We start from the raw sequence: 14726 nt of genomic DNA on the forward strand, positions 1-14726 counted from the left end.
GGGAGCTCGGTGGAATTTTGTTGTAAACAGTAAGTGCCAGGTTACCAAGTATGTAGACAACAACATTTCGAAGATTTTGCACTTCTTAGAGCAGGAACTTTTCCTGCAGAAAAATGACTCGAAAAAATGATGTTTTCCATCTAGATTTCAACCAAGACCAAGGTAAAGTTTAAAGGGTTCAATCTGTGGTTTTATTAGTGAGGGTTTAGGGTAATTGTATCTTTCAGAGAATGGTAAACTCTACCTATATATATTTCTACTTGCATAGACACAAGTCATTCATTCAATCGCTTCCAAACTTAATTGCTTACATACATGTAAAGTGCTGCAATTTTACAGTGTTAACCCAAGAAGGTGCCACTGCAGTATCTTTCAAACTTGTGTTTTATTTTATTATTAGTATTTGTTATCACCAAGTGAGCTGCAACATAGACATAGCCATAGACATAGAACTAGATTTAAAGCTTAAAATGTTGATTTAGCCGGTTTTCCTTTGGACAAACAGTTTGTTTTGTTTTGACATTTCTCTCAGGTTGCTTTTCCTGTACCATGGAGGGTGGGTTTAGGATTTACAACGTGGAACCTTTGTCAGAAAAGGCCCGTGTTGGTGAGTTTCTCTCTTTGAAATAAGTCTTAAATAAGCTAATTATAATTAAAAAGGCTCCATGTTTATTATCCTTTTCCTTGAGGTTGTTGTAAAGTGCCCACCAGCTGAGCTAAGGCTAATAAATATTTTTCTTTAAGGAGCAAGGTCTCTCATTTCAAGGGTCTCTTTTCATTCCATTTCTCTCAATCCAAGGGACAGGAAGAAAAAATCACCCAGGGAATGAGGTTGAAGCCTTTTAGGGAGGTGTCACTGATTCCTCAATGCAAACTCCCTGTTGAAGAAAACACTTTTTTTAATTTTCCTAGATAGGATACCTTGTTTGGTGATACTATTTGGAACAGTACTGGGATGATATTTCAGCAACTATTTGTTCCATCAGCAGTAATTTAAAATTATAACTGCAAAGTAATATTAATAAGTTCTCCACTGATCATAAACTTGGTCCATGGTTCAGAGCTCATGCCTCAGCCTTTGACCAGACCATACATGTACATTAGCTGTTTTCTGATTGGATGACTGTTGTTACAGATTTGAATGAGCCATGCCAGATCTCTCAGACTCAAATGTTACACAGATGTAACTTGATTGCCATTGTAGGAACAGGGCCAGGAGCAAAGTTTTTCAACGACAAAGGTAATAATTATTAATAAATATGGCAGATCAAGAAACTTTGGGGTGGAGTCCCAAAGTAAGGGGGAGGATGAAAGTTTTTCATTAAATTAAACAAAAATTATGTTGTGAAAAATTATTATCATGCCTACATGTAGATCCTGACCACTATCAACAATATCATTACACTCATCTAATATTTATCACAAACCAAAATGATGTTACTACTAGCTTGAAGTTTAAATGTGCAGTTCCAGAAAAAATCCATACCCACCCCAAGGAAGGTCATCAGAAATTCCCAGGGGGAGGGGTGTCTTAAAAGTCAAAATCTTAGAAATAAAGTATGAAGCTAAACTGGAATTTCCTGGGGGGGGAGGGGGGTGCAAAACAAAAAACCCTTCCATGGGGGAGTATAAATGTTATCTGGAACTGCACAATCTTTGAGTTCTTCAGTTATGTGGTTCATATTTCCCTTCTTTCCTCCTTTCCTCTCAAAACAGTGCGCATTTCTCTGTTACAGTTTGTCTCCTACTTACTTTCAATATTATTGTTAATAATCTTTTAGTTCCTTTATAACTTATAACAACTTGGTGTACAATAAAAAGTCATATGAGCATGTAAATATCGTAATCCAGAGAGGCATACAGAGACACGGCCCTGTGGAACATTGCCACTGCTAGTGACCCTACCATTATTAGCACAGGCCATACATGCAAGGGTCTAAGATTGAAAGAACAAACACCATTTTCAATATCTTTTATTTTAATGTAGCTTCTATTTCAACAAATAGCTTCCACAGTCAGGATAACATTGATTTTTAGGTGTAGTTTTTAAAGTTAGTTGGATGTTGCATACTGTCCTGATACTAAACTACAGTAGATCATTAAAAATATTACACAATCTCAAAATTTACCTAGTAGTTTAGTATCAGGACCGCATAAGCTCACAGCTTTAAATATTATTGTGTTTATCGTGCATATCAGTCTATAATTCATCTGTAGTGTGATACTGCTATAACTCTTACCAGTTTCAAAGCACTATGTATAATTCATGTGGACTCCTAAACAGTCTTACCAAAGCAGCAAATTTGTTGCACTATACCAGCCCCTCATATTTCTAACAATAAGTTAACACATAAAGTAAAACTGCTGTACTTGTCTTGATCAGCAGAGTGAATGTGTACTTTTAAATTTGCAGTGTATATCTGGGATAATGTGTTAAAAAAGCTGGTGATGGAACTCTCATTTGGCTGTCCTGTGATGAGTGTCAGGATGAGAAGAGACAAGTAAGAGTCGTTTCATTCATTTATAAATTGAATTATTGTTCATTTTGGATGGTGACTGTGTGAATTGATCAATCATGAATTGATTTATCCTTTTACTCATCTTTATTTTCTTCAAAATGGTGTGTTGTCTCTGGCATTTATGAAGTTAATTTGATGTAGATGTAGATGGTTTGTTGGTTGAGTATTGATTGAATTGCTTGATTGATTGATTGATTGACTGACTGACTGACTGACTGACTGACTGACTGACTGACTCACTGACTCACTGACTGACTGACTGACTGACTGACTCACTGACTGACTGACTGTTTGGTTGGTTGGTTGGTTGGTTGGGTGGGTGATTGGTTGGTTAATTGATGGATTCATTTATTTAAATTCATTAACTGATTGTACAACATGCTTCGTTGTTCATTGCATTTAAAGACTCACTATGTTTTATTTACAAAACTTCTGTTAACAATTATTATTAATTAATTTTGAAGTAATTTTTTTACCATTTTAATTTTCAGGCTTTTTGTGGTTTTGAAAACAAGAATTCAAGTTTTTTCATTTCCAAAAGATCCAGAATTGCTGTTTTACTTTGACACAAAAGAAAACCCAAAAGGTAAGATCAAACTGTACAATTATTATTTTGATAATAAATTAATAAAAATGTACAATCATATAATTATCTATTAACATCACTCAGGCCTTTGTGAAGTATGTCCAAGTACTGACAGACCCTTAATGGTGTTCCCTTCACACAAATGTGGCAGCATACAGCTGGTGGTATGTACATACCTGATATATTTCTTCAGTACTAAGTAAAAATTATTACATCATAAAATAATGTAATAAAAATATAAATTCATGATTGAGAATGTAAATAAATAAGTCAGGCAAGCTTTCCCAATCTTCCCAATTTCACTTGATATTCTGTAGCAGAGACATTTGGTAGGTGCGGATAAAGCAAGAACCAGCATTCCAAACACAAATTACGCAAAATAGTGATAGTTTACATGTGTTTGAACATTGCAATCACATAGTTGGTTTACTTGCTGGATGAATCAAACCTTAGTGGGTGACCTACCTGACATGACTTTTTTTATGTTATCCAGCCAGAAGTGAAAATGTGCTCATTTCACTAATAATCAGATTTCTTTCTTCGGGGAGCAGGGATGGTGCAGTGGTGAGAGCACTCGCCTCCCTCCAATGTTGCCTGGGTTCGATTCCCGGCCTCGGCGTCATATGTGGCTTGAGATTGTTGTTGGCTCTCTTCCTTGCTCTGAAAGGTTTTTCTCTGGGTACTCCGGTTTTCCCCTCTCCTCAAATACCAACATTTCCAAATTCTAATTCGATCTGGATTATTGTCAAGCATTTCATCATGAGCCTCTGGCTCAGGAGATTGTGCAAACATTTCCCCTGTTATTGACATTAAATAAATAACTTTATACTAAATACTCTTATGTTGTTCACTAAGGACCTTACCAACAGGCAGCCTGACACTTCTACAGCACCCTTCACAATCAATGCCCATCAAGGTGAACTGGCTTGTCTGGCCGTCAACCAACAGGGAACCCAGGTTGCCACAGCTTCTGAAAAGGTGGGATTTGTTTTCAATACTTGGACTTCTTTTCTTACCACCACTGCTCAGTTGTTTGCTTGTGGGATGAAGCAAGCATATAGTTAATCGGTGTATGCACCTCATTGGGGGCGACCAGCACCATTTGCAATGTCTTACATGGTTGGTCGAGAGGACGAAGGAATGAACAACAGAACAATGCAGCTGCAGGTTATCAGGGTCCAGTGAAAATAAAGTTTTTGAAATGTGCAGGTCTACTACCTCACTGGCAAACATTCAATACTGTATTGTATTGAAAGACTCCCGGGAGGGGAGGTGGTCAGGGTTTTCAAAAGCACCCGACGCCCAACACAAGTCACCGGCTACTTTTAGCGTTTGCGCCGGGTACTTTTTGTCTCCAAAGTATGAATTTATGTCAATAATGTAGCTGATTACGGACATGGATATTTTTTCCCAGATTTTAATTCCAATTGTTATAATTAATAGTTATAAACATCTTCTTCATGTTCATTAACTACTATCCAGCGTTGTCTTTGGGTGTTTTCAACGACATTTAACATGAACCGGAAACTATCGTTGCTGCATTTATCTGAGTGATATTTTGAAGAAAACTCTTGTTTATAATTCAGTTTACAATGACCTCCCAACAAACATTTTTTTGCCCTGAAAATGCACCAGAATGCATGTCTGGGTATGCAAAATTTAAAAATTTGCCATCACCCCCCCCCCCCTCCCAGCAGGAGGGGGCCCTTCCTGCACCCTCCCCTCGTGTGCCTTTCGCCGTACGGCAGCGGTGCAATTATCCTCCGGCTACTTTCACATTTCCTCCTGGTACTTTTTTTCATTTTGAAAACCCTAGGTGGTTCCTCCCATTTCTTCCCTCCATAAGATATATTGCTATTTGCTGCCTCAGTGATATTGTTTTTGAGCCATTAGGTCTGAAATTGGGTATTGCATTTGGTTTTTAAGGGATTCAAAGGAACCACAAGATCAAAATAACTGATTGGTCTCTTTTTAAAAAGCGACAAAGAGAAGTAGCCAAAAATATCGTTTGGTATGAGTTCCTATTCATGGCATGAAGATAGGAAACAAAGAACTTAATCTTGTGCTTCCGCTTTGAATAAAAGAATGCAAAGAACGCTGATACGTTTTTTGCTTCAGATTTTTCTTCAAAATGAAGCAGAAATTTGCAACAACAAAAAAACTACAGGGCAATGTTTTCCTATCAAATCAAAGGCCACATGCAAAATTTCAGTTCATTTGGATGACATTTTTAAACAAATGGCCAAAATCGTCACTTACGATAGTTTTGCATAAAACCCGCAAAAATAATATAATAAATTATTTATTATATTATTTTTCAGGTAGCTATCTATCCACCACAAAATGCTCACCTGTTCTTATCCTGGGTGAAGATGTCTCCGATTTCTGCTGCTGAAGGCGGGGCAGGAAAAAAGGAGCCATCTGATTCCAGGCCAGCCTTTCGTTCCTTCTTGTTTTGCATTCCATATTTTTGCAATCACAGGTTAATTTTTAACTTTTAGAGGTGATATGTCACAGTTTCTCATGGTTTTTTGCTTCAATTCAAAGGGAACACTGATCCGTGTCTTTGACACTCAAACCAAGAGTCTGCTTGTGGAATTACGACGAGGAGCAGACCCCGCCACATTGTATTGGTGAGTTGCAGACATGGTATTAAGTACTGTAAAGGTTAATGAGGGTTTTGCTTGGTTAGATAAAGATTGAAACTGCTATGATAATCATTCATTCTGAAATAAAACTGAAGTGGAAATTTGCAAGGATCTTTGATGTTGCTCTGACAAATTTTAAAACTCGCAGTTTCAATAAGACACTGCGGATTAAATGCCTTATTTTTGTTTATTTCTAGTCATTGCAGTAATACTGTCAAACGTTTTTCTAAGCCTGACTTGTTGCAAAATGTTTAAAATCGCAGTAATTTGCACATTTACTTAAATATACATAATGAAAATAATTTATTCACTGTTTTTGTTCAGACAGAAAAGTTTCGGACATTTTTTTCGTCTAAAAGTTAAAGTACTTAGTTACAAATCATGAATCTATCGTTTTTGCAGCATTAACTTTAGCCATGACTCAGCATTCCTGTGTGTGTCCAGTGACAAAGGAACAGTTCATATATTTGCTTTGAAGAACACGTCCTTGAACAAGAGATCAAGGTAACCACATTATCCGTCACAAACACTCTAGTCAGTAACACCAGCGACACACTTGGTGACTTGATTCACCCATCACGGCGATCGGCGAAAAGTACAATACTCAGTATAGTGTGCCTACTACTGCCACGTGATTTTAAAACAGATTTAGAATCGCGTTTACGGCAAACGGCAAACGTGAGATTCGAGTTTATGTTTTCTTGAAAATACGAGTACATAGATGAGAATAGTGCAAAATAATTCTGACCTTTGATGCTAACGCAATACTACTCAATTTTACTGAGAAATTGAAAACAGTTTGCCGTTTGCCGTTTGCCGTTTGCCGTTTGCCGTTTGCCGTTTGCCGTAAACGTACGAAAGCGCAGATATCTTAGTGACATGTCAGCCCCGGAGTAGTGACATTGGCATTTGATTCACCAGCGATTCTACAGAAATCGCCAGCAACCACCTGATGTACCTCAAAAAAAAAAAAAAAAAAAAAAGCCAACCTGGACAGTATGGGCCATTTTCTCTTTGTTTTGATTACGGTTCGCTGATTATCTTTTCAAATTTAGCGCTCAGAGCGCGCTTTAAGGTCTCGGATATGTCACTTCATTCTGGGCGATGCTACTCCCACAAGAATTGTCAACAGTTACCTGTCAATTAATTTCACCATGACCAGTTTGATTTTATTCATTGACTGGATGGCAATGGGCTATTAATCCATGTAAGTTATGAACATTTTTAAAAGCGTTTTCAGGATCAAATCGCCAAGAAATTGAAAGCGTTTACGTCGTGGCTAAACCTAAGCTAAAATTTAAAAAAAATTAGACGTTTTTACAAAAAGAGCACATATAATATCTTGTGGCATACTTGACGTTTCGGCACACATAACCAGACGACACCCACAATAGTTGAGAAAAAGAAATACAGAGGAATCCCGCCTTACGACCACATGTTTGTGCCCCGAACAAATTGAAATTCCAGTCATTTCCTTAGTTTTACAACCTCGTTTATTCGACCACCCAGTTATAGTCAACTCTCGCCTTGCGGACACCTCGCTATTACGGACACCCCGATAATACGGACAGCAGCTAAATCCCCTTCAAAAACTGATAAATTACAGATTTTCACTGAAATACATTCTTGCTATTACGGACTCTCGCTATTATTAAAAGACACTAACTCGCGGTCCCGAGATTGTCCGCAATAAACTGAGGAAGTTGACTGTATTACGACTACATTTGCGGCATGGCCCGAAAGTGCCCCAAAACTGCTGTTCTGAGCAATAACACCGTAATCGCTGAATGTTGACTCTGTTATGTTGTCCGTCAGCCTTGCAAAGATGGGATTCCTTGGTCAGTATGTTGAATCTCTGTGGGGTTTGGCAAACTTCACAGTCCCAGCTGAACGGCCTTGTATCTGCGCCTTTGGATCAGGGAGTTCTGTTGTCGGTGAGTATAGAATATTTAAGTATTTTCTCCTTTGCGATAAGCCTCGTCCCCAAATTAGCAAACTTTATTTCGAAAGTATAAATAACCTCTTCTCAAAATGTTTCCCTGTTTTGTGCTAACCTGCGTGAGGATGTCGCTGACGCGCGCAGACTTTTCGCGTGCATTCCTCGCGCGTCCTTGACGCCGCAGCTCACATAAACCCAAGCGTCTACTACACAGTTTCAGTGATTATTTCGATTCTAGGACACTAAACTGAAAAACCGCTACAAGCACTTCGAAGTGATTCCACGTTTCGTTGGTGCCCGACCAGTTTCTTTCACGGATCAGATTGTACAAAATAACCAATTCAACGGTAACGCAGCCCTTAGCCTGTGAGAACGGCTCACAGATTTGGCTTATAAGACATCAGTGAAGCAATGAAAAAACAACAGAAACCAACAGAAACAATGGACCCTATCCATGAGACAATAGGGCTACGTGGTGTACAGGTTCTAAAAGCTGCGTGCCATCTGGTTCAATTGGTTACTTTGTATAACAGTTTCTCCTTTGTTTTCCTTGGCAGCCGTGTGTGTTGATGGCACTTACCACAAGTACGTGTTTACTCCTGACGGCAACTGTAACCGAGAGTCTTATGATGTGTTCCTGGAGTTAGGAGATGACAACGAATTCTAATGAGGATATCTTAGGATCCCAAACTTTGTCAGCCTTGTGGGTGTAGGGTCTGTGGAACAGATGTGAGACACGGTGGAAACACAGGACCCGCTAAGACGGCCAGTTTACAGCACGTGAAAAATACATCTATCAGTCCTTAATGGAAATGGGTTGTTATGGGAATGATATGTTCATGATCTGAAAGATGCCGATGAGTTGAACTACTACAGCCACGTGATTTAGCCTCCAACTCTCACATGACCATTGTGGTACCCAATACGACTGACTGTCACTGCATCACGGCAAAATGAAAGTCAAATGCAAAGGGAATTTTATTATGTATAGAGCAGTCAATTATTTCAAATGTGTATATAGAATTTTCAAAGAAGCTTTTGCAAACACAGAGTTTTCAAAGAGTTTAAAATAAATGAATTTTTATTTATTTAACGATACCTAACACTGAGCAATAAAATATTGTAATCGCTGATCACCGCAGTGACGCGCGTTATTGTAATTTCCGACGTGGTTTGGTTGGACACTTCTCCTTCTTTCCGCAACGTTAATTATGCATTCAGACTGTTTTCTTATTGGATGACATAAGTCGGAAAATCTTCAGCTTGTGACGCCTATCTGCAGAATAGGGTTTTGGTCAATCGAATGTGTTATTCAAGATTGCATCAGTAAATACCGTTAACTTGTCGGCAGACAACACCTGGCGTCATAAACTCCTTAAAAACACCTGCTCTCTTGTCAACTCGTTTTGAATTTCAACGAGCTAACGAACACCCAAGTTTTGCAATCGACGGGAAAATATTTAGATTTTCAAGCTGTTCAAGCTATTTTCAGACAGGACCAAAAGCTGTGTAATTTTTTGAACAATCCCTTGGTTGGACGGATGCTGCGAAAGTATGTACTAGACTTATTCACAACTAGAGGTGAAGCTAACTGACTGTAGAGCCTTTCGTAGTCATTTCTGTCAATAGAATTCGGGATTACTCTGCATAGTTCTGGAGAAAATTGCCTCTCAAGTTTCGTCCCGTGAAGAAATGGTGAGCTACAAAACGGACCACAAGACAAAAGTGTTTTCAGTGACAATACTAGCGGGAACCAGCTGAAAATGTGTACAGGAAGGTAAAACAAAATAGGAAAAAGCGCTGCAGTGATATTTCAAGTTTGCGGTAAACAAATACAGTAATACCAGGGCAAATGTTAAACACACAGATCAGTAGTACCACGCTACGAGGAAAACTGCGAGAAAAAGAAACCGAAAAACACCTAGCGAAAGCAAGTGAAAAAACGCCAGGAAAAGCCGCACGAGCAGATTACAAGAATCGCCGGACAAAATCACACGTTTGGAATGGAGATGTACAGAACGACTGCATATCTGCATGTTATTCTTCGGATACGAACTTCACTCCAGATGAAACAGAGAATTTCTTGGATGAAGAAAAACAAGTAAAGTGCAGCAAGGAGCTGGTTAATTCTATCGAAGATAAAGGACGAGGATATTTTATTAATTCAAAGTTTAACAATCGCGCACCGTTGTCTTTGCACCCACCAGTTTCTATGGAAACAGAAAACTCGTGTTTGTGTTTTAATTCAGAGGAAGTTAGCCACGAGGGTTCCAAACGAATTTTAAGAATTCTAGAAAAAGCTCGGGTCCAAAGAAATCAGCTAGGTATAGAAAAACACCTAGAGCGGCGAGGGAATGAAACTATAGGCGAGAAAACTATTAAGTTGGCGCGTGAGAAAAACACACTTCCAGAAGTAATTTCCCAACGTCGTTATCAAAGAGAGAGGCGTCATTTTCTGCCAAACTTAAATGATAAAGCATGGTCGGTGCCCTCTTCGCGTTTATCGCTTAATTTTGATCAAACCTTTTCACCAGGCCACGAAGATATCGAGGATTTACGCGCACCACACGCTCGAAAAAGAGGATCGCTCGTGTGGAGCGCGTGTGTATTTCCAGTGTTGCTAGTGGAGTTTCCAACGCGCAAGACTATTGCTTCACTCCAGAAACGAGCAAAAAGAAATGTAGACACGAAGAGAGATGCACGCAAGCCCGCGCCGTATACAGAAGAGGACCGTCCCGTGCAACCTAAGTCAGCTGTAGGAAGGCCGCTTTCTCGAATGATGTACCCCTCACATCATGGGCACTAAGAGAAAATTGACAGGATAACAAATTATTAAAACTCCATCTCTTCCCCGCGATCAGCGCGAAGCGCAGAATAGAACTGATACAGCAAAGGTATAAATCGATCAAAAACAGAAACAAAAACGTTTGAATGCAAAGGACCAAAGAATGCATAAATAGACTATACTGGCGCTTATGCCCCTATGCTGAGGGTTGTGGGGGGGGGGGGGGGGGGTTAGTGGAGACCGGATAAAGCGGTTTGAACCTAGCAAAGAATGCCCCATTGCAAGGAATTTCTCCACTAAAAGTCTTTGCAAATTGTTACAAAGTCTCCATCACAGACAGATGATTGCGGCCTAATCCCCCAAGAGCTTACATTAACAGGGGCATTACAAGACCGTACGGTGAATTCTCTTACACCATCACTGGCAGATAATTTCCTTCAAATCCCTCGCCTAGCTATCCCCGGCCTCCCCGTCATAACATTTATACTGACCTGCATTACAAAACCGGTGGATTCACGCCATCTCTAACCCTCCAAATATTCGTACGAGAAAGCTGGATCGGAGTTTTAGATAACGTGAGTCTGCTGTACTATAGGGGTAGAATTTTGCTGGCATGATTTCAAGCATAATTATAGTGACCAGGAGTTGGGACATCAGGCATTGTGTCGGCGTGATACCAATATTTCCGGCATGTTACTGTTATTTTTCACTATAGAAGACATATTCACAATCGAGATAATAGTTTTCGTCTGAATAAATGTAAATATATGAAACATATATTTTGAACTGCGGATGAAAGATCAAATAGGAGAAAGATCCTCGCACTTACTGCGCAACTTAAGCGGTTGCGAAAGGAAAGCCTGAAAAAAAATTCAGGCTTGAACGGGATTCGAACCCAGGCCAGCCACCCATAGCTCAGTTGGGAGAGCACTGCGAGGATCTTTCTTCTATTTGAGTTTTCGTTTCGTAGCAGATTAGCGTGAAAAATAAAAATGCATTCAGCTGTTGTTGTGATTTTAAAAGCGCCAAAGGCTCGTTTCTGGAACATTCCAAAGTGGCTGCATGCAGAGCAATGCAGGCATGCTTAACCTTACCGTAGTTACCCCGAAATGTACCCCCTAGAGATGCAGGCGGTGTGTAAGGAAGTTAAGGGTAGGGGGGCATTTTTGACTGGCATAATTACGAGCGGAATAATTGAATTCTAGTATAGCTTTTAGCATAACAATTTGCTTTTGAGGGTGGCACCGAAAAGAGCAATACTCAATTTTGGAGCATAATGTATATCAACCACACAGTACATTCATTGATGGATGTTAATTTTGAACCAATCAGAGAGTGCAAAGTATCACGGAACTCAATGGAGGCGATGCCAATCGATCACTTTAGTTAGCGGAATTAATCAAAAATTTTGTACAGTCAGGGACAGCTAATACTGAAAGGTCAAACTAGCCTGTGTACAACCGCTCCCCAGGAAGAATGGGCGGCTGTACACAGGCTAGGTCAAGCTTCCTTATGACAAATTAAGCTCGAACAGTTCCCGTAATCGTTGGTTGAAGGTGTCTTGCAGTGACACGATCAAATACTTGGTGTATTAATCCACTAATTTAATTTGAGAAGAAGCAGTGGTAAGAAAAGGTAAAATTTTCAGTTGTGAAGCCCGACGAATTTCTTTGTTATATGCGTGATTTTGTTAGCGTTTTAAAGACTCTGATAGTGCGCAAACCACAATATAAGGTCAGAATTGTGTTGGCGTGAAAAAAAAAAAGGGTTTCCAACTGTAAGTTATTTAATTACAGGGGTGCTTAGAATTTGCTCCACCTCTGTTTAGACTATTATCGATCGCCTTTGAAGTTTGCCAATTGAGTCCCTTCACTCAAACTATTGAACCTGACAGGAAGAAGTAGCGTGTAGGTGTTCCTGGAGAAGAGAGGGAAGTCTTTTCACCTCGGGCCATAACAACTGATTAAAATATTCTCTTCCTATCATTTAATTTAACTCCAACCTTCTATTTTTGTATTAAGCGAAAAACACTTCACAACCCTATTTGCCATAATCTTTTTATCAATGAGACAGAAAATAAGAACGGGCACCTGCAGACGAATACTGGCCGCTGTTGACTAAAAGTACTTATCCAAATGCACATTAACTCGATCAATTAGAACAAACTGCAAAGGTGTTTAAAGCTTTTCACATGGAAATCAGCTATTTTTAGCTCTACTTGATGTGGCTATGACTCAAGTATTTTGTTTTTCACATTGTCATTGCCACCGCAGAAAGAAAAAGTAGAAAAAATCAAGCATCGCTTGTCTCAATTTTTTTTTTAAATTCCGTCTACGACACAGCTGGATTATTCCAATACTAAACTCGACGAATAAGCGTTGGATTAATTTATGAAGGCCGTCAAAACAGTACAGCTTGCAATCGTTTATTATCGTTAGAATGACTACAGCTGCACATGCACAGAGGTGCTCAAACTCGTTGTTTTCGTCAGCCATGTTTTTGCACATTTAATTTCTGTCATTTTTCAATTTATACCAAGTTCAAATTGTGTTGTTCCTTGCCTTTAATTACTAGTTCAGGCTCTTCCAAGTCTTATTCCGATTAAAAGGACCATTTAATTATTGTTTGCAAAAAGGAGTAGGGTGGTTTATTTTGACCACTAAATAAATTACCATGGCGCGTACTTGAAAGCATTATATTCCTCTGATTGGAACAAGCACTGCAAGTGTCTTTTCCAAGTTGTCAACAAGAAATCGAGCCTTTAGCGAATGACGAAGGCCGGTTGATCATATACCTTAAAATAAACTTTGTTTCATTTTCGTTGAGATTTTCATCAGTGTCAACTGCCCATCCTGTTTATTCCCTCGAATTCATAAATCGTTGATATTCGGCATGAAATAAATCTTGAACTGAATGCACAAATATAAGCTTAATTATGGTGCAAGAAAATGTTTCAGTTCGAGTTTTGGGTTAGCTGTCAAGAAGATTGAGTTATAAACTCGAGTTAGAGATACATACGAAAGGTGATAATTGCAAGTTTTACTTGTACATAAACATTTAATAGAACAGAAGAGGTTATGCTCTTAGCCTTTCAGTGCACTGAATTTCTCAACACATATTCTGAACAACATTTACACAAATTTCAGGGCGCCAGAGACGGTTCATGTCGGTGGATATATGTTCGTTAATCGCCTCAGAACTTCGGATTTCGAATGTCCGCTCAAAATTTCGTTACACTTGAAAATTAATTTTTCTCGTTTTCTGAGGGGCAAATATCTCGCAAAATGCGAAATAAGGTCACAGCTAACATTAAAAAGAAGAGCTCGTAAATTCGAGCTCGTAATTTCCTAAAACTATCCCGGCCCATTTCCCCCCTTAAGGACACGGAAATAAGTCAAGTCCTAACTGAACCTATCTGCGACTAAAATTTTGAGCTAAAGCATTCGCAGATCATACTGTATACAGTCAACTCTCGCCTTGCAGACACGTTGCTATTAGAGACACCCCGATATTAAATACGGACAGCAATTAAACCTCCGGCAAAAGTAACTTACAGACGTTTGACTGAAATAAATCCCCGATATTACGGACTCTCGCTATTACGGACACTAACACGCGTAAGGGGAGTTTACTGTAGGTTGACGCAAACATGCCTTTAATTAAAAAAAAAAAAAAAGAAAAGAAAAAAAAAGGTAACTGAACTATGAGGGAACAGAGGAGCCAACATTTTAAGTGTTTTGCAACGATCAATGCCGTTCTCGTTGGGTGCCATCAAAGTTTGCTCCAACAATCGTTGTTTACTAATCATATCGATCGGCAAGTAAAGTTTCACCCGGCAAGAAACAATTTTAACAAAAAAGCTTTTTTTCAAGTGTTTGCTGGCCAATATAGGCTAATACATGTCAGCTTTGTCCTATATTAATCTCGTCTCAGTAAATATTTGGAACATATTTTGCAGTATTGTCACCGAATGGTTGCTAATGTAGTATAAATGATATGTTAAATTGTGCTTAGCTTATAACACAGTCAAAAAACTATTTTACTGTAAGTTCCTGTGAACGAAATAACTTTCTTCTTTGCCACTTTTTCATTCATCTTTAGATTACATCGTAGCAACTGTATTGTTATCACAGTGACCTAGGTTCACTCATGGCACAAAATTGAATGCTGTCGATCACCCAATTTTAAATGTTTTTCTTTCTCAACCAATCAGATTCGCCCTCTCATACACACTTGTAAATGAGTTTCG

At 39.0% G+C, this 14726-nt stretch overlaps 1 protein-coding gene across 1 annotated transcript; it reads left to right on the forward strand.

Annotated features, from left to right (window-relative positions):
* Nucleotides 1–45: 45 nt before the first annotated feature.
* Nucleotides 46–8825, forward strand: LOC146467732 (WD repeat domain phosphoinositide-interacting protein 4-like). The gene is made up of 11 exons (XM_085125513.1): nt 46–162; nt 533–607; nt 1136–1240; nt 2414–2501; nt 3011–3105; nt 3190–3269; nt 3961–4083; nt 5653–5738; nt 6156–6257; nt 7569–7687; nt 8250–8825. Exons 1-11 carry the CDS (start codon nt 114–116, stop codon nt 8357–8359), a joined length of 1032 nt encoding a protein of 343 aa, XP_084981639.1. The 5' UTR covers nt 46–113; the 3' UTR covers nt 8360–8825.
* Nucleotides 8826–14726: the final 5901 nt, after the last annotated feature.

This window comes from Pavona decussata, unplaced genomic scaffold (genome assembly GCF_977016875.1).
Source record: "Pavona decussata unplaced genomic scaffold, jaPavDecu1.1 SCAFFOLD_134, whole genome shotgun sequence".
Lineage (NCBI taxonomy): Eukaryota > Metazoa > Cnidaria > Anthozoa > Scleractinia > Agariciidae > Pavona > Pavona decussata.